This window comes from Saccostrea cucullata, unplaced genomic scaffold, assembly GCF_032062105.1.
Source record: "Saccostrea cucullata isolate Sc308-1 unplaced genomic scaffold, CSIRO_AGI_Scuc_v1 ctg1945, whole genome shotgun sequence".
Lineage (NCBI taxonomy): Eukaryota > Metazoa > Mollusca > Bivalvia > Ostreida > Ostreidae > Saccostrea > Saccostrea cuccullata.
This window is the reverse complement of record NW_026937641.1, coordinates 22,365-48,572: the sequence shown is the minus strand read 5'-3', so window position 1 is coordinate 48,572 and position 26,208 is coordinate 22,365. Positions and strand designations below refer to the sequence as shown.

The 26,208-nt window shown below is 32.6% G+C and overlaps 1 protein-coding gene across 1 annotated transcript in view; it reads left to right on the top strand.

The window, feature by feature from the left end:
* Positions 1 to 6,553, top strand: part of LOC134248579 (uncharacterized protein in xynA 3'region-like) — a 30,479-nt gene extending 23,926 nt beyond the window's left edge. The window contains exon 8 of the mRNA XM_062730996.1: positions 6,344 to 6,553. Within this exon, the coding sequence (XP_062586980.1) occupies positions 6,344 to 6,553 (210 nt within the window). The remainder of the gene's footprint in view (positions 1 to 6,343) is intronic.
* The last annotated feature ends 19,655 nt before the right edge of the window (positions 6,554 to 26,208 follow it).

The following is a 26,208-nucleotide window of genomic DNA, read 5'->3' as shown; positions in this document are numbered from 1 at the left end:
CCATTTGAATGTGAACCAGGGGTGTTTTGGAGTCATAGTTTTACATTGATAACAAAAAGTAGTTGAAAGTAAAATATAGTGAATTCATCTTGTTGGAGTATTTTCTCCATTATATCAAGTACATCCTAGTTTGAAACTTTTCATAGTTTTCCATAAATCATGTAAGTCTAACTTATTCAAAAGTTGTTTAAAAGAAAAAGTATTTTAATCATTATTGTTTTCTGACAAACAGTTCAGATCGCCGCATATCAATATATTTTCAAAACTTTCTGTGTATTTACTTATCCAGTCTTTAGTACGTTTAAGACAATTAGTTCTATTATTAATACCATTCGGTGCATACATATTGACAAGGTCATAAATTCATCATCATAATCTATATTCACCACAAGTTTTCTTCCATTGTTAAATATATGCGTACTAATTATTCTGAGAGGAAAATCTTTAAATTTTTTAATAGAATTGAATTATCCCTGCTATATTAAGAATCTCAGTAGCTGTGAAAAGATACACCTAGTAAGCCAGCATTTTTTCGATATAATGAGTTTCTTAAATAAATATGTTATCATTTATCCATGTATAAAACTTTACTCGCTTTTCTGCATTATTTAAACCTCTGCAGATATGTTTGTGAAACATAATGGGCCCAGTGGCAACAAAATTCGAAAAAAGCTATTTGAGCATATACTTGACAGTCAAGGTCACAAGGTCATTGACCTAAGTGTCATTTGAAAGAACTTATTTAGGGAAGTATGCATACCAAACATGAAATCTCTATCTATCATGATTTAAAAGGTATGGTGAAGGCTCAAAAATCTATTTTAAGAGTAAAGGTCACAGTCAAGGTCACCAGGTCATTGACCTTGATGTCATTTGACAAAAAAAGATTTGTGGAGTATACATACCAAATATGAAATATTTATCTTTTACGGTTCAAAAGTTATAGTGAAGGGTGAAGTTTGCAGAAAAAAAACTTTTTTAGCATGTAGCTCACAGTCAAGATTACAAGGTCAATGACTGTCAAATAATGACCTTGCCTAGAGAATAGTGATCCAAATTCCTCTTTGATAAATAACAGAAAATCTTTTCTATACTTTAACTTTACATTTTAATTAACAAAATATGACACAACAAAATAAACTGCTTTGGTGTGTGATCGTCCGTGTCCCTCGAATGTCGGTAGTCTATAGTTCCAAACAGTGTTTGGGTTACACTACTGTCCCTTGCCGCTAAGGAGGCTCAGACATCCCTCTCCAGTGCGAGGAGATTACACTTCCCCCTCTCGAGTGCCGAGGAGGTTACACGTCCGTCTTGCATTCAAGACTATGAGATGTGACTGGTACGGGCCGCCATCTCTACACTACTATATAGGAATGATCAATGAGACCTGTTAAATATCATACACAGAATACTATAGACATACAATTTACGCTGTGAAACGTTACAGTGCAATATATACAATGCAATAATTGCTATAGTTTCACAACAGTTATTACAGAACGTAGAACCGACAAATAAAGATACAAACAAGCCACCGTACATTTAAGACTCAAGCAGTTTCGAATACAAATGTAACTATAAATAACACAGCTTAAAAATATGTAAAAGAAAAGCTTAAAGTTGCATATTTTAGAAATTCCGTATCTGGGTGTTTTAAGATATTTACCACTCATGAAATAATAAAAACAACCGCAAACTAGAGGTACTGTGAGCAATGAGCTCACTAAATGATACCCCCCGCCTCCCATAATGTCGATGTGTTGCTTTATATTGTTTTACGGTATGTTTAAAGAGGAATAACTCGTCCTATGAAATGTTATCCAGAAGCTTCTATTATGTGACGTCATGGGTAAACAAAAAATGACAATGTCCATGTTTTGCTCTGGGAAACCTAAAATACGCGTCGAATAAAAAAGTAAAATAGGAGGTGCACAATGGCAATATGTAATAAAGATTCTGTGAAAGTTTCATTAAATTTCACTCAGTAGTATAAGAGGAGTTGCGGATAAGAGAAAAAGCGTAACAGACGGACGGACGGACGGACGGACAGACAGACGGACGGACGGACGGACGGAAATCCCGATCACTATATACCCTCCCGCTTTTCAAGCGGGGGGTATAATAAGGCTTACCTCAGAGAAGCAGGACCATACCATAAATTCTAAATAAGGGTTGGGTTGAAATACCCTCAGTGGTCTGCCACGTGTATAATACAAATCAAATATGTAAGTCTTGAGAAGTTTTGAAAACGTCCTTCTACCTGGACTGCCGTGTCCAAACTGAAGCACGGGCTCATCAATATTTTAAAGGTCCAGTGATTTGAGGTATAAAACGGGGTTAAATGAACCCAGTGAAAAATGGAGGCTCCCCACAGGTGAATACAAATTACTTGCGTGTTCGATAAGGAAATTTTAATGTGACAATGACCTTGCTGTCATTTGAAAGAACTTTATTAGTTGGGTATGGATACCAAATATAAAGTCGCTATGTTTCATGGTCCAAAAGTTATGGCGAAGGTTAAATTTGGAGGTTAAAAACAAGCAAACAAACGGACAGACAGGACATAAACAATATATGTCCCGGATCTATCGATCGGAATGCATAAAAATATTTTCAAATAACATAGGTCGCCAGCATGACACAGTTCTTTGACCATCTACTCTAGAGTCGCGATGTAAGGAGTTATCCTTATTTCGCGTGTTCGAAGCCCACTGTTGAACGTTTATACCGGTCCTTCGGATGAGACTGTATAAAACCAACGTCCAATTGTAGTAGGTATTGGCACAAAAGATACCCCTGCTCATTGGCCCCGAGTTCTGAGTATATAACAATCTTTGCAGCACTCCATCGGCAAGTGGTAACGTCTCCATATGAGTGAAAAAATCTCGAGAGGGACCTTAAGCAATAAGAAATCAATTAAATCAATCAAATAACATAGTATTCTAACTATAAACTTAACTGCTTTTACTACGTAAGGATTTATTCACTATTACAAAAAAAGATTAAGGAGAGAACAATTTCCCTGAAAAAGTAACATAAACAATTTTAAAATCTTTATTTGCTTTTTCCTACACGTAGCTCGTTACTCGATACAGGTTTTCTGGGTAGCATTGAGCTACGATGAATTTCAATTGCATACATTCCTGCTTGAGTTATTTGAGCTTATATTATTTAGAATTACATATACATGTACGTACCTTTGTTTTGAGTCATTGTTCTAAAGATCTAAAGGTTTGAAACAACAGGGGTACATATATCAGTGATTGAATTCACTTCATTTAGGTCTCTAGTGTGCACACATTAATGGAATGATTTATTGAATCCATGGCACTATTGTACAATACATAGTCTAGACATAAGGAATAGAAATCAACAGACAGTAGACATTACCATTATGTACCATGAGTATTAAAGAAAAATTACCAATTATTAGTCCCTTACCGGTAAAACTAGAGGGGACTATAGGTTTCCTCTGTGTCTGTCCGTCTGTACGTCTAGCTGTCTGTCTGTCTGTCAGTATGTCCTACTTGATTTTCCGCATTTTTTTATATAAAGATATTGAGTTGAATTTTGGTATGTGAATGTATCTTGATGAGTTAAAGATCAAGTTCGAATTTCTTTTCGCTTCATTGATTTTTAACAGAATTTTGGCATTTTGATTTTTTCATAATTGTTTAATAATATCTTGTTCGTGATGCGCTAAATGGTAAATATGAAGCGAGAAAAAATATGTTGAATGAGATGATTTTTCGTCTTTAAGTGGATTATTTTATTAGCTTAAAGGCATTCACAACCTAAAAGTCAATCAGTTTTGCCTTAGACATAACTTTTGCATATTATAAAATGACATCCTGAAGAAAAAAGGGGAACCCGGTAGGGGACACGTATTGCTTATGCAATACTCTCAGAATGTTTGTTACATTTAAGCAACATGAGCAATGAATCATTATTTTTTGAAAGATAGTCTAATAATTGCAACGGTGTGTGCAAACAAACTGAGTAATGCGCATTAGCGCGTTATGAAATTAAAATTTGTTTGCACACACCGTTCCAGTTATGAGACTCTTTTAAAAAATGATTCATTGCTTATATTCATATTTTTTTAAATGTTATGATACACCTTTGCTGCTAATCTTGATTTATATTCAAAAACCAATGTTTTTTTCGCAGCTACAGTTAATGGACCAGCCAGCGTAACAGCTTCTGGTCAATTTGAGCTTGGTTATTTTTTTTTTATTTTGGCTTGTGGAGTTGCACTTCATCGGCGTTCAACGATTATGACGTCAATCTAACACGCATGTTTTAACCTTTTGGCAACCTGTCTGTGTTATGGTGTTTTAAATGCAAAAGATTTCCATTCACTTTATATGTAAAAATAGCATAATTATGTAATGTAAATATTTGGAGATAACAAACTCAGAATATCATTGAAAGTGTTCCTCTTGAATCAACTCAGTGGAATAAAGACTGAAGAAAAACGAAATATTGCATGTATGCAGCCTAATGTCATTAATCTGAACGGAATTAAAAGAACTCTTTTTATAGAAAAAAGAAGCCATGTCCGATAGGTCAGATCCCTATCTATATATATTGAAGTCAACCCTTGGAGAGCTGACTTGAAATAAAATTATTTTCCTTTCCACAAAGCTTATAAGAAGTATTGCAGGCATTATAATTTAATATATTTTGTCATTTGTCGTTAAAATTTGTTTAATTTTTCATAATCTATTTATTTACGATTTTTAAAATATATACTGAAAGGGAAAAGAAACGCATAATAAACTTTTGAATAAATCAAAACTTTTATTTCCAATATGTTTTCAAGTATTGTCATCACACATTTTAATTCAACTTTAAACAACAAGTAACCGAAATCTTCTGTGAATTTGACTAATAATTCTGAGTTATTGAAATTGATATGTCGATAACCCCCAAAATAAAAATAAAAATTCTCCCTTGCGCATCAGAAACAGCCTTGATTTTCTTGTCCATTGAGTTCACCAGAGCATCTATCTTTGTCAAGGATTATCAGACAAGCCTTCTGACGTAATCTTAATGATTGAGAGTAACTGTATTATTCCAAAGCTAACAAATCTCCCCGCCCAATGAATCCCACGAATTTTCGATTCAGGATAGAATTTACAGAATCTAGCTGATTTGGTGCATGTGAATGTTTGTTAGGAAGTATCGACAAACACTGGCTACATTTTCACAGCGTGAACATGCTAAAAGCAATACGAATACGTCGCGTACGTGCGCGTGTGAGAGAAAAATCGACGTAAAGTTGCCAAGCTTGCGTACCGAATTAGAGCAGAGAGTTTCTGTCAGTATTAGGGTGAAAATATGAGTAGGATTGCCTGCCGTAAAAATATCGGTTTCAGTGATAATGACTTGACAATAACCGAGGTAGCATGATGAAAAGCCCTATCTTGGTGTGACGTTGTTACGCGCCAACGTCACCCTCATGGTTGGTTTGAGACCTTTAAAGTTACTCTCTGACAACCAAAAAAATTTTTTTTTGGTTGAAAAGTTAAAAACAAACTGCACAGCAACATGTTGTTGCCTTTTTATTCACTTATGCAACTCAATTACTAGACCCAATGTAACTTCCGTCAGCCAAACCATGATTGCAAGAAATTTATACTGACTGCAAATATCAGAAAACGATGTCTATAACTCTAATGCATCTCTTGGCACTACAAAATGTGGTCACAAAAATGTCATCATTAACATGCACGTGTATTTGGCTTTTTATCACTTCCCCTACGTGACACCATACATTTTATGGTTGAGTAATTTTGACCAGGGATTTTAGTGCACAGTAACCAAAATACACAACTGACCAATTTTCATAATTTTCGGCCACATAGTTAAATACTTTTCGCTATTATGCTATCAATTATGCGTGTCTTTTTCCTTCCTGTATAATAGGTAGTGACTGTTCCTTCGCCAAGCGCTCGGCATCAGAAGTGAAAGTCACGGGTCTTTCGGATATGACCTTAAAAACGTAGGTCCCGTGTCACGGTAGGCGCTGGCACGATAAAGAACCCTCACTGCTCAACGGCCCTGAGTGCCGAGTATAGGTCTAAATTTGAAGCCCTTCACCGGCATACGGTGACGTCTCCATATGAGTGAAAAATTCTCGAGAGGGACGTTAAACAATATACAATCAATCAATCAATCAATCCTTCCTGTATAAAAGGTTTTATTTAAGCTTAGAAATTGGTATGACGGTAGTTTAGAAATCATATGTTTTCGCTGTCTGTAAAATATCCATTTATATTTTGAACTTATTTGGCCAATCAGGTTCATTGTTATATCACAAATTGTCATTTCTTTTCAGGGGGAAAGGAAATTACTGGACGATATTCAAAAGATTATTAAAAATGAAGCTCATAGAGTGCTTAATTACATGTCTACTGATGTCGGAAAAGAAACAATATTAAATCCACCAGAACAAAAGAGCTTAACTGAAATTAGATACATCCCAATCCTTTTCAGTAAAGAGATCAGAAAGAGAATAGAGATGTATGTCCAAGGAGTATTGCATTAAGAACGAATCCAAGAAATGTTTTTAAAGTTAAGGAAGAGGGCATTTAATATTTATAGTGAAGTTTCTTTAGAGATTTCGGAAATGGAAAATGATTGGACAGACCATTCAGAAGATGCATTTGATCCGAGTGCTGAAGTAGAGTCAATAATGGCTCTTCAACTAGTCCTTGCTTTTTTCAGTTTTGGTTTTCATCCGATTTCTGCCATTCTTGGTCTTAAACAAAAAGTCATAGATGAGGAATATAAAAACTCTTTGTTAACAATCAAAAGCACAATACGCAGACATCTTCAGGCTATGTATGGGGACGTACTTGAAAAACTTATTAAAAAGATTAGTAAGGAAATACTATCGAGGAAGATAGGATCTTTGGAGAATATGATTCAGGAGGTGTCTGAAAACCGTCATCGAATACTTGCCAATCGATTCACACTGGTATGTCTTTCCAAAGATATCTCTTTCATAAAGAAAACAAAATTTGAAATACAGAAGAGCATTAAATCAATCAAATAGATTGAAAATATTCAGATGTTACACTCGATGCGGAAGATTGTTTTACATCATCAATTAATTTCGACCAGACTGAATATAACCAAAAATATCCAAATGAAAAAAAATCGACTGAGCAAACGTTTGGTATTAGCAATTTTTTTATTTAAGCAATCTGTTTGTTTAGAGCAAACAATATGATCATCCAGATTCCAAGCAAAGAAATAACAAAATACAAAAGTTAACTTTTTTATATTGACTTTATACAAAAGAGTAAAATTCAACAAATGAAAATGACGAAAATTGTCATTCTGAAACAATTTTATATACATACAAAAATGTAATGAGGGCATAAGACGGACCCTGGCAGTTCCAGAGGTGGAATCAGGTGCAAAAGAAAAATAACCATTACCTGTTGACCTGTCACACCCGCCTTGAGACCTTTGTATTAATTAATGCGATAGACGGAACTTTCCTAAAAAAAAAATCAGTGTAGAAACAAAGGCTTAGCTATTGATATCAAACATGTCAGCAAAATTAAAACCTATTGATATTGATATGTTACATATGCTTGTGTTTATATAAAGATGTTAATTTGGTATATCCTTATGTGAGTGTAAATATGTTTTAATGCAGGACCACAATAAATCCTAGCTTTATGCTCATTGTGTAATCCTGGATAGATTATGGTTATTATTATTATAATTATTATTATTATTTATTTATAAAATAGATACATTCAGATCAAACTGAATTTGTACAGTATAGAAATAATGCTGAAAATATTAGATTATTGAAGGTCTGTTAGAAACGGGTAAGTTTATCTTACAACCAAGTTTAGGTACCTTTTAATAATTTGCAATAATTTCCCGCTTCATATAAATTTTAATATAACACAAGTTATATGAATAGGTAGCAACAATGAAGTAATGAAGTTTTATGTAAAATTCAATTTCTTGGGTGTGGAAAGAAAATTTAGGTAACGCTATTAGCTATTGAATTTGATATAAATTTGCAACAAACACTTTCAAGTAGTCTCCGTACAAAGTTAGAAAATATAAAGAAAACAATAAGACAGTGAAAACATGAATCTCACCCCTGGGACGAATAACAGTTTCGTAAACACTTTTGTGCCAACATTTAACCATATTTTTATCTCCTTTCCTAAATCTCACTGATTCACATATCAAATATTTGGAAAACATCTTTTATTCATTGGTAAAGGAAAGTAATACATGTACCTTTAGCTTTAAAAGGTCGTTGTCTTAAGTATTCAAATATGGCGGTTTCAGATCAAGATTATTTTTTTATTATGTCTCTGAAATTTATGTGAATGAAAACTGTTATTCTGCAAGAAAAAAAATCGCATTCAACTTTAGATTAGAAAAATAGTTTTTTTTGTGGAGAAAAATACAACCTCAAGAAAATTAAAGACGTTAAAAAATAATGATTTTGAAAAATTATTACAGGCCCAGCTACATTTAACTTAAAGTTAGAAGAACAAGAAGCAAAGGCCTTTATGGAACTACTGTTTTTTAAATAAAAAAATATCTAGTTTGGTAAAAAATAAACAATTATCTATACAAGTGGTTTGAAAATAACATATTTTTCGAAAATGATATATCAAGAGGATGAATCCTTTATGGACGAAAATGTTATTTTTATTAGATACAAAGAATTAATGCGTGTACATAATTTCCTGAGTACATTGGGCTTATAACTACTATTAGAGGATGGTTCAAAAATAAAAATATTATTTCTATGCCAACTGCTTATATATCGTACAATGTATATTACACAAAAACAGCAACTCCATAAAATGTAGAAAAAAAATTCCAGAAATCTTTATGAACTTTTGAAAAGCAACGACATCAAGTCCTTAGCTTCATATAATAGAATTGGCTTATTTATTCATTTTTGTTTTATTTAATCTTATCTATATGAAAGCATTAGTGCTAAGTAGTTTACTGTTACAATCTATGGGGACCCCATTGGAAATAAGCACATTATGGCTTTCACGGGGCATCCTAATGTAAATGGAGGGGACAAAGTACACAAAATACATAGTGCTTTTCTTAGTTTTATTTAGATACACTGATTTAAATGTTTTTCTTAAGTACATGTCTTTTATAATATAATGTTAGTGTTTCAATTAAGAACAATGTTTTTTTTTTAAATTACGAGTTCTATGGATTTCATGTGCCTACTTATATATGGGCAGCGGAAAGGGCAAAAATTACCATATGTGAAAACAAACAATTATTTTAATTTCAATGACCATAAAAACTTAACAAATGATATACAATGCATAATGAACAGACGTTTTCGCACAACAAATATACATTAAAGCAAAACCAACGACCACGTACGTAACAAATATGTATGAATACAAAACCAACGATCATCTTTGCAGTACAATCGTACATAAAAACACGACAAGCGAAAAAAACTTAACAAACGTGCACGCGGTAAATCTAGTCCTCCCGGATCCCGACGGTCCCAGTTTTTTTCCCCCGCAGTATCACCTGTCAAAAAGCGACAAATCTAGTACTCAGCTATAAATGCGAAAACCACTGTAAAAAGGATACCGATGTTTTAGTAGAATCGCGATTAAAAACAACAAACTGAGGTATATTTTTTTAATAAATGAAAACCCTCATTTGCATGCAAGATAATTTGTATGCACAAAAATTCCCCACACATTTTTTTTTCGTATAGAACTCTTGGCCACATCATGTTTATATTCCCAGGCTCTACAATTAACATGGACGTGATTCTACCTCGGACCCTTCTTGAATTTTTCCTCTTTTTCGTAATTTTATCCTTAAAATTTCAAAAAGAAAAGAAAAGAAAAGAATTCACATAAAATGAAAAGAAAAATAAAATCTCATTCTCCTGAATGCCGTTTCCTCATTTTTTTATTTTGTTGTTGTTACATAATTTGGTTTTCTCCATTTCTTTAAATATTACAAGAATCTACATTACAGTGACATATTTTATTACAGGCACGTAGCAACATTTTCCAATTTTAAGAAAAAGGTATAAAAAAAAGGGGGGGTTATGTAGTATATATATTAGGGAAAAATTGGTACTAAAGGAAGTTGAACTGACAACCCCCCCCCCCACACACACACACACACATACGCGATCGGTTTTCGAGTTTGGGATATTTCATTTAATTTCCTTTTTGTTTTTGCTTGTCAAGTTTTTAAAATCTTTTTTTCAGCTTGATGGATTTTTTTTCTCTGGATTCTAGCTTTAGTAATAAATACATAAATTTGATTTTACATATTATTGAATTCATTTAAAAAGGAAATATGCATAAGAAGTTTGAAGAGTTTCTGTGCACCGACAAAACAAGAAATTGCCCCCCCCCCCAAAAAAAAAAAACAAACAAAAAAAACAAAACAAAAACGGGACCGCCGGGAGTCGGGAAGACTAGATTTACCGCGTGCACATTTGTTAAGTTTTTTTCGCTTGTCGTATTTTATGTACGTTTGTAAGGCAAAGATGATTGTTGGTTTTGCATTCATACATGTTTGTTACGTACGTGGTCGTTGGTTTTGCTTTAATGTATATTTGTTGTGCGAAAACGTCTGTTGATTATGCATTGTATATTATTTGTTAAGTTTTTATGGTCATTGAAATTAAAATAATCGTTTGTTTTCTCATTATGGTAATTTTTGCCCTTTCCGCTGTCCATACTTATACTTTTTTTATGTGCCAATCATATGTTTCATGTGCCATTTCCTGAATAAACGAACAACAATAGGTCAAACTGTGTGTAATAGAATTTTTAAAGCGGCACTCTGACGCACAAAGGGAAAATTGACAGATGTTGAATTTTTGCATGGCACTTGAAATTTTGTTCAACTCCTAAAAGTATTAGGTTTCTGAAAATTAAATGTTTCAGAAACTAACATTTCTATTTTTATGCAGAAAAATAAAAGTAAAAATAATTTCAGTATCCCCCAAAAGAAAATATTGCAAAATACCCTGGTATTTGTTCCTCCCTATTGTACGCGTGCGCAGAAAAGTTAAATGTTTCCATAGTAATGATGGTCTCACGTATCCAAGAATAATTGTAAGTAGACGAAATATTTTGAAGTAATCTTTTTATAAAGTTGTTAGAACATATTTCTCATCTTTGATGCTCCAGTTGAGTGTTGTTTACAAGTTTGAACTTAAATTAAAAGTAGTGAAGCCTTAGTATTCTTGCAGGTTAATTGTCATATCTTCGCTATATACTTATATTTTTCATGAGTCTTTCTCTGTTTGCTAAGATTTTTTTAAAAATATCTTAAAAGAAAGGCACGATTTTGACTCATTGTGTCCTTTTAACTTAAATGAAATTGAATGAGTAAAAATCTTTTTTTTTTTAGCTCACTGAAGATTAAGAATCAGTGGATTTAGTTTCGAATTAATCATAAAATATTTAAGCATATTTTATTTAGTTCATATGGGTGTTCTTTTTATAAAAGTATGACGGAAAATATGAAACACATCTTTTTGGAATGTGAAGTAGATCAAGAAATATTGAACAGTTTTGATAATTATTCTTTTAGAATATCTTATATTGAATTCGTATATTCAAAGAAGGACTTCCTATGGTAATCATTTGCAAAATTAGACAAATCTAACTTTAAACTTCATAAGCATTCTTTTTAAAATAAAATATCCAGGTATGAAACACATGTGTCAGACTCTATAGTATCTATTATATCAAGCTCATCGGGATAAATATTATCGACATAAAAATGTAAATATCCATTGTTAATTGACAATACGTCGTCTATCTAGCTTTGTTAAATTGTGTCGAGAGGAAAACCAAAGCAAGTGTTTTCTTCTTCTCACGCATAAGATTTTGCACAAATTCTGCTTCATATGAATACAAAAATAGGTCTGCTAAAAAGGAGCGCAATTGGTACCCATGGGAATTCCAATAGATTGTTGGAAGACCCGGTCTCCAAAAACCGCAAAGATATTGTTAATTAGAAACTAAAGCATCTTTTTGATGTCAACTTCAGATTACTTGCGTGTGTAATCAGAAATCTTTGAACAAAATAATTTTGCAAATGACCAGGTTCGTAAATTTACAAAATCCATTTTTAACGAAAAAGCAGCTGTCAATGATATCCCAGAGCGTGGACTTTAATTTAATGGGGAATGATTGCATAATTATAAAGTTGAATAGTCGTAGTTTTTTAGCTGTTGATTTTAATAAAATATTTGTCAAATTTTTTTTTTTTAATTTTTGAGTATCCACATCTGATTCACACCACTTCTTGAATTTATTAAAATATATTTATATTATTCTTGAATAATATCCAATACTGCTTCCCAAATATCTATTGACATCTGATACGGGGTCACAGATTTAAAACACGGCAACTTTTGCTCTGTTTAATGTTTTTTTTCCCAGAATCGAGTACATGTAACACAATATGAATGAGCCGTGTCCTCGAACCATGTATGTTTACACTAAGGTATAGTTCCATTTGACTGCGTTAAGTTAAAGAGAATTTATGGTCTGCATTCAGTAAAAAATATCTTTTATATCAACAGCAAACATGCAATTAAGGAAGGAAGAAGAAGTAATATGCAAAAGCCTTAAAATTAAGTAGCAGTTTGTACAGGTGAAAAGTTTGGAAAAAAAATGTTTAAAAGTGTGTCCCATGGTGGACACTGTAAATGTTCATGATTAGCGTCTGCAGTCTATCTTTCTGAGCTATAAGGGCTATAAAATCATAGGTCATAAATATCAATCAGTGTTCCAGCAATAGATTTGCGCATTTCATTTCTATATTTTTACGAATTTCGACCCTATCACAGGGGTTCCCCTTTAAAAAATTGTTTTTAATCATTCCTTTAAGTTAGATCAAAATACTGTAGATTCCTAATTATACTCGAGGAATTTATTTCTGCGTAATTTAGCGAGAAGATTCACAAGCGAAATAATATTACTCGCTTTTATTTTTATGGTGTTGAAATCAATGTAAATTTTGCATGTAGATCAACCGTCCATTTGCGAAATATTATTCTCGCGATTTCATGTTAAAGACCTTGTTCGCGATAATAAGTATTCCCTAAAATAAGAAACTATAATTTAATTTAGGGACAGGCCTGTCCTGAAGGATTTCTACGCTAAAATTCAAGCAAAAAGTGGTGCTTTTAACGGACAAAATGCTGTTTTGAGAACTTTGGATGTTAATTTCAAAGTTGCAACTGCATCGCTGCTTATTACAAAAAGAAAGAATATATAATACATGTAAAAATGCAACTCATAATTTTTTTGGTAAGCGTTAATAGGTCGGAAAATGCGTCCTCTTGATGTATGAAAATACTTTTTGCACACGATCTGAACTATTTTGATTATGGTATGTTATTGACACAAGCGTTATGCTATGCGAAGAATATTAGAGGTACGCAAGCCTATTATGGTTTCATCAAAGGTCTCAAAAATTATTTGTACAATAGCTCCAATTAAAAGTACGAGGGTTGTCTGGTAAAATCGTGGGCAGGTTGTCTAGTGTGTAAAAAATAATCATCACTGCGTTGTGAAATTTTCACTACTCTTTAGTACATATTTTATGAATAAACATAGCAACTTTCAGATAGATATATCCATAAATTAACCAATGATGAGATTTTATGCTATACATTGTACCACCTTATGGCGCACGGGTGATAACGTCAGTGTAAAAAACAGTGTCAAATGTTTCGTCTTTGCTAAAAATGAAGTTGAATAAGTTGCAGTTAAATTGTGGAATTTTATTGATGCACATACTTGAGTCTCCATAAACAGTATAGAAACCAATCTGGCACAAACATATGCTCTTCTGATGATTTGATAGTAGGTTACGGATATATTCTCACCATCATTCAACCAACAGACAATCTTATATCGACTTTCGACTGTGACAGCGTCTTTTTTCAGTACAAATTGCATTTTGTCCGTGTGTTTTGTACTACCCGGGGACCCGATTAAAAGATACTTCACTAAGAAAATTCACATTTCATTTGTACACTAAAGATCTGGTGATATTTTTAAAATATATTTTGTTTCTTCTGTATTCAACTTTAAGTCTCTTAACGTATCATTTCAATATCTAAAACAACACGAACTGCTCTACGCCATCAAACGTTGCCATTTTTCCATTGTGTGTTGCGTTTACCATTTTCCCATTTCGAATGCTCAGGAAACTGTCAAAAATTAACCAAATGTCTTGAAATTTTTAACAAGACGACAAAATAGATTGGGGAACCGAATAAGGATAATTTTTACCCTAATCTTTTCTATTTCAAGCGCGTCTCCATATGAGTGAAAAATTCTCGAGAGGGACGTTAAACAACATATAATCAATCAATTTATCAATCAATCAATAAATCTATATCAAGCATTTATTTCAAAGTAATAGTTGTGTATTATCTAATAAAACCTTGGTTTTCTGACCGTACGCTGTAGGATCGTACCATGTGCTTCTTCAAGCATTATAAAATCTTTAGTTCGGTCTATATTTTATCAAAATAAGTATGATTTAATGAAATCTTATTAATAATCATTTACTAAAAATTTCAGCTTAGTGCGCCAATTATTTTCAGAGAAAAACGCCTTGTCCACGATTTCACCGGACAACCCCCATATATGAGATACAAAGCTAAAACTTTTATAGTTTTTAAATATATCGTTGAAAAATAGATAGAGAGTATTACTTGAAAACAAATATCTTAAAAAATATACTTTTTAAGAAAAATTGTATCAAAAATTGTACATATTTATGAAAATGCACTGCTTTATTCTATCCTTTTTGTGAAAACCACCATTACAGAAATAATATATGTTTACCAAGTCCAACTTGCCCTTCATTGATAAATATATTTTGTTTTTGCAATGAAGGTTTTCATTAAAAGCACGGAATTGCTTGTGTTCTTTTTTTTTAATATATAACATTTTTAAAAAGAATTTTTCTCGATAGATATATTTTAAAGTAATTTTTATCAAGTGACACTTTCTATCTGTTAATCAATTATGTATATATGAACTGTTTTAATGTCATTCCTCACATAGATTTTGAGCTATTGTAAAAATAAGTTTTTGGACATGTTGACCTTTGACTAAATCTTAAGGTCATATCAAAGCGTATATCTATAGTATATATATATATACTGTTGTACCTTGATTTCAATTTGTCCTCTGCTGACAAACGTTATCTTAAGATTCGATGGGGGCGTACACGCTTAGAAAAAGCTAAAAAAAAACTGTTTTAATGTAATTATGTCAAATTTAAGCGAAGGACCTCAAACAAATACTGTGTAAGTAATCTATACATACTTTCATTTAAGGTAATTAATTTTTTTTTATCTAAATATCCTTCATTATTTATTATACTTACTAATTTTGTGTTCATGTGCGCGTATGAGGGTAAGGGATTGTGAAAAGGTGTGTATTTGTGTTTGTGTGTGAACGTGAGAGATAAAAAAATATTTGTACATTAATGTTATTAGAGGAATGTTAACAATACACGTTGTAATGAAATCAATGTTATATGCATTATCTCTTTAACTAACATAACCGCCCTAGGTGAAGAAATATTGATTAAAAAAGCACAAAGAAATTCACTTCCTATAAATCAACAAAATCGAATACGATCTCGTTTCTCATAAAACTCATTCTTAACAAACTGATTTCTATATATCTTCTTACACGCATGCAGGTACGATTAAATGATTTACTTCTTAAACTCATGCACATTCAGATGTGGCCGATATCTCTTATTCACAGATTTGTATGAAGTTACTATATACCCCCTTAATATTTATATCTTGGACTGAGAGAAAATGAGGGCTTTTAATGTTCAAAGTTATATGGAAGGTCAAATGAAAAATGTAATTGACACTCTTAATTGCTCATTAGTTTGTTTTAGTGCATTAAGTTTACAGTAATGAAAATGATAACAATATAAAAGGGAAAATATAGAGAAAGGTATTTGAAAATCTCAAATTTAAGGTGGAAAAGGAATGATTAAAGTTGGAAAACCCCACTTTTAAGTCGAAGAAGCAAAACTAAAGTTGGGTTATCCTAAATAAAGTTAAAATTATTAGTAACTTTAACGTTTGCAAAGCCAAAATTTAAAGTTTGGTAAAGTTTGAAAAACCAAAATTAAAAGACTGGAAAAGCCAAGATTAAAATTGAAAAGTTCCTTCGATGTGTCTTTATATTTCAACGTGGAGTGAAAATAAATTACAAAAATATACCCTTTAAAAATTTATTCGAAATAAAAAATTATTAGTCCTAAAATCTACTTTACGAAGAACATTCTTTTCTTGCTCAATTACAATGTGGATGTCTTTCACTTAGCGTTAAAATCAGCTGCAGAGGGTACATGAGGGAAAATCTAGACGATCGAAAGATTTTGCTGTTTTTTCATGAGCAACAGTTACCTAAAACAAAAGTTGAATTTTTATTTGATTGTCATTTTTATGACAAAATCAGAAAAAAAGAACTCATTTGCAGAACTTTTTATCATCAACATTTTCGATCTAAGAACCAGTGTAAAAAATGTAAACAAATATGCAAGAAAACTTTCAAAGTTAATAGTACAAGCTTATTCAAAGAGACATATAAACAATTGTATAATTTAAAAACACGTGATTTATTTTTGAATAACTCTTAAAGGTCACATATTGGGCATGGTGTTTGTTTTATTGTAATGTAATTCTATGTAATTATCTATTTTCTTTCCACATGCAACTAAAATAAATATACATTGGCATTTCATGATTAAATCTAGTGTTCATACAAAACAATCATACCTGTATTTCATTATGAAATCTTGTGTTTCTATAAATCATTCATCTACTTTACAGGTATTTTCCACTTTAATCAGTTAAGGAATATTGAAAGGCAAATTAATCTTTTGTTTTAGGACCCATGCACAAGCTGCAGTAAATAAGGGTTCTTCTTCCCGAGAGCAGTCAATATTTACAGATGGAGAGTCCAGTATTAAAAAAGTATGGAAAATTTAAATTATAACATAAATTCAAAATTCATGCATGTAATATAAAAGTATGCATTTTAATTTTCTTTAATTTTTTCGCTCACTGCTAAAGTTAATACAGAATTTTGTCAACATTCACTTATAATTAAACGGATTTAAGAATACCTTTTACTATTCAAACATTCATATAAAAGTTTGATTTTGATCTTGATTTATAGTCAACTGGAGGTTCAATCAAGAGTGAACATCCGTCAGAAAATGAAAGCGAACCAATCAGGTTAGGACATTTATATAATCATTATTTGCAAAAGTTCATCTTGGTTATTTAGTAAACATTAAACAACACATGATATATTTGCAAGGCTTCATGAAATGTTTTATTTTTTTATTTGGTCACCTGGGTCATCCAGGTTACCGACCTATTATGCTATATATATATACGGATATTCTGGTGTTGGAGGGGGTGCTCTTATGATTATATTGAAAATGTATTTATTCTTTGAAAATATTTTCCTCTGCTCCTGGGTATCAAACGAAGAAACTGTGTACATAGTTAAAATAAGAAAGGATGCCTCTTCCAAATGTGAATATCTTGATTCCTGGGTCAGGGTGTATGGTGTCAGGGTGAGGCTCTAATAATTATATCGTGAAAATGAATTCATTATTTGAACACCTTCTCCTCTGCTCCTTGGTATTAAATGTTGTGTTATTGTGAAATATGTTGCCCCAGGGTCAGTTGGTCCTGTGGGGTGGGGCACTATTGATTATATAGTGGATATGTATTCTTTCTTTGTTCCTATGATTTGCCTCTGGGTATCAAGTAATCAAAGTAAGCATGCTGAGTGTGTAAATAAAACATAGCAATAACTTTCAAAATTGTGAATTTCATGGCCTCTAATCTAAAACATAGACGAAGTTCAATTGTTGGAAATTTGTTGCATAATATTCAGGTGACCTTTAACAGCCCCATGGGCGTCTTGTTTATATGCTTTTACGTTGCAGAGAAAACAAGAGAAATGGGTCTCTTGTTAGATTACAAATCAATCTTGTCTCCACTTATTTAAACCTCTTATCAGGATATCGTTTTGTCTGCACTTATCACATAATAACTTTACATTATTTCAACATGACAGTGCACCCATTGACTTTTTTTAATCGGAACATTTTATACATTGTACACGGAATACTTTTAATTTTAAAAAATGAAAAATTATTGCTTTACGTCCCATTCGAGAATTTTTTAACTCATTTAAGTACGGGTCTCTGTAAGAATCAGGCAATATGTGTATAAAAGTGAATCACGAGGGTTCTCAGAATTCGATGATTTTACACACATAGGTTTCTCTTACACTATGAACCACGTATGTAAAATGAAAATTATTTTGGGTTCTGGTTACTATGGAAACACGGCCAAAGAAATTTTCCCTAGCAACCAGTCAATTTTCCATGAGAATGGACAAATATCTCACTAAACTTAGAGGCTTGAAATTCAATGTGAATTTTACCAGAGGGGTTCTTAAATAATGTTATCATAAAGATAAACATTTCAAGTGATAAAACCATGTAATACATAGAATTTTTTTTTTTAGATATTTCTTTTACGGGCAATGGAAGATATGCATGTTTTGCATTTTTTGCTGATTCAGCATTTTTGTTAATTTGGGCAATTTTAAAGGCCATATATCTCAAACTTCTGGCATAATACAAGAGTATGCTTTATTTTACATAAAGGCAGAGGAATATCCTTTTTGGAATATAAATTCAAAAACGTGTGTTTTTTAATATTTACAATTGGTTGCCTAGCAACAAAAATGGATGTTTTGATTAAGAGAAAGAGAAAAATTGTCAAATGTGAGAGTTATTTATGAAATTAAATCTTATCGGTGGATCCCAAAATCAATTTTTAAAGTAAAAACTTATTTCTGAGACTTCTTTATGAATCCAGTGAATATTTTACAAATACGAGGGGCGTTCAATAAATAATGTCACTGGGGCTCAGAAAGAAGCAAACGACGCTTTTCAATGATTTAGTCTTCATGATTTTACTTATTAATCTATTTTAATTCAAACACATGTCCGAAACATTTTTTTATCCAATTTTTGATTGTTTTTAGGACTCATTTTTGGGTATGACCCTTAGTATACTGGAAAATGGCAGATCCAATGATTTCCTGGACTTGTTTTTTTCCTTCTGAAAGGTGTTTTATTCAAGTTTGGAAATAGAAACAAGTCAAAAGGTCAAAAATCTGGCAAATATTGTTAATGTGAAAAAACATTAACTTTCTGTTTATCCCGTAAACCCTTTTACTCTTTAGGGCATGCGGGTTTAAACGCTGTCATGAAGAAATTCATTGTAGTGGATTCCTGATTCTGGGTCCTTTCTCTGATAAACCTTTCGATTTCTTTGCAAACAAACTGCTTTCTAGACACCTCTAGATATTAAACTGTCTCCCCGAATACTAATTTGAACAATAATACCACTAATATTTAAGAAAATTGCAAATAAATCTGTTTTAGTGCTCTTGCATACCTTTGCTCTTGACAGACCTTCGCCGTTTTTATCAAGAACATCTTATGTTAAATTTTGTTTTAATGGTTTTAAGCAATAGATTCATGTTCCATTATCTGTTTGAATATAAAACAAACGTGGATTACTACAATTACTGATATTTTAAAATAATTGTTAAGACTTTTGTACACGCTGTCGTTTACACTCATTTTTGAAAATACAGGGTGACCTTAGAGTACCAAGCTTAATTACTGTCAAACGTTTCTTAAAAACAGTGTAAACTACTCCCGATATGATGTCTATCAAATTTGCTATGTGTCTTAAAGTCAATCATACAACATCAAATACTATTTGTTGAAATTTGGCAAACAGTACATAAGTTGTTATAATTTTTGTTGGCAAGGAGGGTACCCAATTTTGATGCCCATTATATAATTTTTTATCTTTGAAATCCACCTGCTAATTTGTCTATAAAACAGGGATCGGTTGCTGTAAATGTCACATATTTCAGTGAATATTTGTTTGGGATTTTTAACAAGTTTTACAGCAGCTATAATGTAGCTTTTATTTTCACTCTAGTTTACTGATTTTTTACCATTCATTTATAATGCAGTGTCTCGAATAGCCCTTGTTTCCCAGCTTCTCACGATAAAACTATGTGATGAAAAGTGGTCACATAAACTGTTATAAATTCATTAAAGATTCAATAATGAGAGAAAGTCAAGCTTTATGTCATATGACTACTATGTTGTATGTCATCGAGCTAATGACATTATTTATTGAACGCCCCTCGTACTAATCGCCATAGCAACAGATTTGACTATTTTCGTCTTAAAATGATGACTTAGTATACATAAAAAATAGTGTTGAACTTTAACAATAGTAATTTTTGTTCTTAATTAATGCATAACAGTATTACGGAGTTTATAACGTTAATAAAATTATACATAAAACGAGCTTAAGTTATTCTCGAAAGTCTCTGTACATAAGCATTTTAAGACCAATTCTCCGTAATTATCAAAATTTATTGGCATTGCATAGTTACAGATTTGGATTTTTTCTATCATAAGTTTAAAGAAATGTGTGATTGATTGTGAAATCTATAAGTATTTTTGAATTATAACATCGGTTGCCATGGAAACGGGATACAAACTTTCTCATTTCTGTAAATCATGAAAATCTGCATTTTTCATAAGGATGTCCAGAAATGAAAGGAGGTAATTAAATTTGTGCTTATTTTTTTAAACCAATGCTAGGGATTCAAACAACAACGTTTACGGTTCAATTTTAATTTCACACTTGTTAATGGTCATGTTATTTACTGGAAAATATCAAAATATGGTACATTCTGCACAGTTTTTAAAGGCTAAAATAAAAAATACAATGATTTACAAATTAAGCATATATAGAAACATGAAGGTCAATATTTCATTGTATTAAACATTTTAAATAAAAAAGAAATCGGTTTGCAAATGATATGTGTAAATGAATATTCATTTTTTCTGCATTTTGAATCATTGCTTAATTATTACATGTTTGGAGCAAGCCCCTGTGCTTTTTTCTTTCCATTTTTTGGCTTTCATGCATTTAACCCGAGATTCCGCTGCTTTGAAAATTGTGACACCTAAAAGGGCCTCTGACCTGACTCTCTCCCTACCCGGTACATTTCGCAATAAAAATATTACATTAAAGCTGAACACTACTCGTAAATAGGCATAGTCCGCCATATTTCCCGTTCTTCAACGCTCTCCCTACAACTCGTATATAAGGAGCAGATCGCTAGTCAGTTCAATGTATTTCACTGTAGAGATCCGACGAGTGTAGACGTACATCTTACAAAGCGTGCTACTCAATCTCGATGAAATTATCAAATTTTACGTATTTTTTTCCAAAAGAGGACAAAAGTATCATGGAAAATACAGGTCAATACATTATTTACAAAAAGAAAATGCACATAAAAACAAGAAATAAACGCAAAAAATCTAAGACCACGATAGGAGTACTACATGTCGGCCACGAGTTTCAAGTGTGCAATCGGGTGTAACGAAAGCGAACGGTTTATATACCCGTCTGACAGTGCCTATTTATGAGAAGTGTTCAGCTTTAAAAACACATTGATGAGAGACAATGTATACGTATGTCAGGCAAGACAGTGACAGACACAATCTCTACGTAACACTGCATGTATACTTAGAGAAGCTTGCTCAGACTGTTAAATGTTCAAACTAGCATGATTTACAATTTTTACTACACTTTAAGCTTATGAAGTTAAAAAATGCATGTTGGTGCACAGGGGCTTGTTCCAGCTGTTTAAAAAAAATTTACTGAAATATCATGGTTTGTATAATTGGTATATGATATTTTTATTTATTTATTTTTTTTACAATAAAAGCACACCTTCATCTAGCACCAAATTTTTAGGTCACATGAGTAAACTCAGATGACCTATTGCTATCCGTTTTCGTCTGTCGTCGTGTGTCGTGCGTTATCATTTTCAGCTTCTTCATTGAAACCACTGAAACAATTTCAACCAATTTTGGCATACAGCATCTATGGGTGAAGGAGAAGAAAAATTGTGAATTCCATGGTCCCTGGGGCCTTGGGGGTGGGGCCAAAACCACTAAAATAAGTGCAATCTTAAAAATAAAAAATCTTCTTCTTTACTCCTGGACATCAAGCAGTCAAACTGTTGGTATGTTTGTAATCAGCATCGAGTCCTCTACCAAAATTGTGTAATTCATGGCCCCCGGAATAGGGGTTCTAGTGCTAGGGTGGGGCTCTATTGATTATATAGTGAAAATGCATAAATTCTTTGAAAATCTTCTTCTCTGCTCCTGGGTATCAAATTAACAAACTAAGTACATAGTTATGATGAGCAAAAGTGCCTCTTTTAGATTTGTGAATTTTATGGCCTCAGGGTCTGGGGTAAGGGCGGAGCTCTATTGATTATATAGTGAAAATGCATAAATTCTTTGAAAATCTTCTCTGCTCCTGGGTGCCAAACAAACAAATGAATTACATAGTTATTATGAGCAAGAGTGCCTCTTTCAATGGCCCTGAGTGACGAGTACAGGACAAAATTTGTAGCTCTCCACGCGGCAAGTGGTGGCGTCTCCATATGAGTGAAATATTTTCGAGAGGGACGTTAAACAACATACAATCAATCAATCATATGTGCTATACTCCCAAAGACTAAGTGCCCTCAAATTAGTACAGTAACTTAGTCATGTTATTACACAGAATAAAAAAGAATTATGTAATCTAGGAAAATTTGTACAACTAGTGAGTGTATCAAGAACAGTGCCTTTCACTTGTTTATACATTATAGAAAATATAATATGTACTGTATGTGTTGCATGTTAAAGTCATCATTATATTTGTTATTCAAAATATATTGTGAGATATATGTCTCTTGACTTCAATAAACTGAACTAAACTGAGGAAAAGTAAATAGAATTCCTAATGCACTTAAGGTACTCCGATCCTCGGGTTCTGAAAATCAAGCATTGACCAATTGAAAATGTTCACAAAAAAGTCTCTGAATTTTCAAAGTAACGTGTCTTTACTCATAATAATCCTTCAATCTTCATCTTTCAAGTTAATCATATTATAAAGAGAAAATTAGTAAATCTCAAATTTATTTTCAGGAATTGCGAATAAAAACTCCTGCTATGCATTTTCCAATTCAAATTTGATCAATTAACAGATTTCAAAAATAACAATCATAGGTATCCAGGCTTTTAAAGAAATTCCACAATTTTATACATATTATGTACTTTAATTTCTTTTATTTACTTCTATCATTGTACAATTCAAAGTGTATAAAGATACCCATGTCCTTGCAAAGCTCCATAAATCACTTCTAATTTCATATCATGTTGATAAACATTGGTATCTATGGTTAGATTAAAATGAACATTAATTTCTTGTTATATGTAATTTTGAAATGCTTTTACGGGGTAAAAATTTCGACTTTTAATTAAAAGTTTATGATAACTTTAATGAACCTTGGAAAACATTGAGAGGTATATAATGAAAATTGTTGCATGAAAAGATTTAATTTTCAAGGTTCATTTTGAGACTTTTCGAATTAAATTATAAATTAAAGAGTTGTCCTTCCTGGCAGAGGATCGGAGTCCCTTAATGTACCTGAATTTTCAAATACCAGTACCCGCTAGATTTTCTGACTTCAGCATAAATTTGCATGTTTCATTAGGTATCTGATTACTTAAATTGGGCTATTGCTCCTATCTTGAAAAACAAGAGACCCATGGGCCACATTGCTCACCTGAGAGGCTTACACCATTCCGTTCTTTACCAGATTTTCCCCTTGTTATACATATTGTGACCCCACCCTACCCCACTGATTATAATTTAGACAATTTGAAATCTACACTACCATAGGATGCTTTGATTCCCCATTGCAAAACTTTGATTCCCCATTGTGCCCCCCCAACCCCCAGGAGTCATTGTTTGAACAATTTTGAATCCACACTACCCCAGGATGCTTCCACATAAGTTTCAGTTTTTCTGGCCATGTGGTTCTTGAGTAGAAGATTTTCAAAGATTTTTCCTTTATATTACTATGTAAAACTTTGATTCCCCATTATGGCCCCACCCTATCCCCGTTGGTCATGATTTGAACAATTTATAATCTACACTACCCCAGGATGCTTCCACTTAAGTTTCAGCTTTTTTGGACCAGTGGATCTTGAGATGGATTTTTTAATGACCCCATCCTATTTTTGTCTTTTCTTGATTATCTCCCCTTGTGAGGGGACTTGGCCCTTTATTTTAACAATTTAAATTCCCCTTCACCCATGGATGCTTTGTACCAAGTCTGGTCAAAATTGGCACAGCGGTTCTTGAGAAGTCGAAAATGTGAAAAGTTTACAGACGCACGACGGACAAAATGTGAGCTAAAACAGGAAAATTCAGGAAAGTTGATCAAGGAATTTTGTCATGGGGGTGGAGGGGAGTAGCCTTGGAGACAGGGGGTCCTGGACTGCACTGAAGTCCCCAGTGGGTTTAGGGCATGTCACTAGTGGGGGTCCACAAATGAAAGATATTTTTTCCTTGATTTTAGGATAGTGAACATATAATTTTATATACACTACTGTACATGTACAAAATCTTTAAAAAAAAAAAAAAAGGGGGGCCTGAATCTGCATTTGTGACATGTACACATCTTTCTTAGGACCTTGCAACTCCACAACACCAACAACATAAAAAAAATTTGAGCATTTGTTTCCTTGCAGTGTGACCACAGAAACAAAGTACCAGTGGTTTAAAGTAATATCTTGCTGCCATTTGAATTTACTTTCTTGGGTACATTTACATGTAAAACTGAACATTTCTAATAAGTAGGCACTGTCAGACGGGTATACAAAGTTCGATTTCGTTACACCCGATTGCAAACTCGAAATGTGTTTTTTTTTTAAATATAGGATAAAATAAAAACATGCAGATTTTACAGTTAAAGGCTTGTTGTGGTTTCGTCCCTAGAAAATGTTTCAAGGCTCTTTTCTCAAATATTTTGTTGTACATGTATGTCAACCTTTAACTGTACGTGAGATTGAGATCGAAAGAAAATTAGTCTAACTTTTATAGCCTGTAACATTGTTTAGGTACAAATGTTAACTATAACACTCTAAACATGTTAAAAAATGCCATATTTTTTCAAAATTTATGACATGTTGCCATGGTAACAATGACACATAGCAACCATACCTTTCAATGACAATGTCAAAGACTTTAAAGGGGGTTTTAAGAAATTCAGAGACAGTACATATCACATGTACAGCTCCTGTATAAATGTTCAGATCATTATAGATGATGGCGCTTAATAACTTTTCATGATAGCTACATGCTCAATGTTGCTGCCAAGCGTTTACAAGCATTTTGAGATTATTGCATAAGCAATGCATGTCCCCTACCGGGTTCCCCCTTTTCTCTAGAATGTCATTTTACAATATGCAAAAGTTATGACCAAGAAAAAAGTGTTTCATGTTTTGCAGTTATGCATGCCTTTAATAAAAAAAATAATAAAACGCATAAAGGCGGAAATTCAACTCATTTTTTCAACACCTTCTTTTGACTTCGTATTTACCATGTTGACCTTTGGAATTTAGCGCAGCACGAACCCAATCTTATACCATTATGAAAAAATTAAAACGCCATCAAAAATCGAATGAGCCGTAACGACATTCAAACTCGATCTGTAACTCACCAAGATACACTCACATGCCGAAATTCAGCTCAATATCTGCAAGCGTTTAGAAAAGAAGTGCTGAAACCCAATTAAGTAGGACAGACTTACAGACAGACCTGGGGACAGCTATACCGACAGATCGACAGACTCAGAGGAAACCTATAGCCCCCTCCAGTTTCACAGGTTAGGGACTTATAAATTAAAAAAAAAATGTCCTGATGTTCTTAAATTACTGTGGTCTGTCAAACACTGAATAATCTTTGCACACATATATAAGAGTGTGTGTCAAAATTGGGTTTTACCGGTATTTCCTTTGTTAACGTTGCTATGGATGAGTTTCTGTTGCTATGGCAATTAGTATTTGTAAAATATTCACTGGATTCATAAAGAAGTCTCAGAAATATGTTTTTACTTTAAAAATTGATTTTGGGATCCATCGATAAGATTTAAT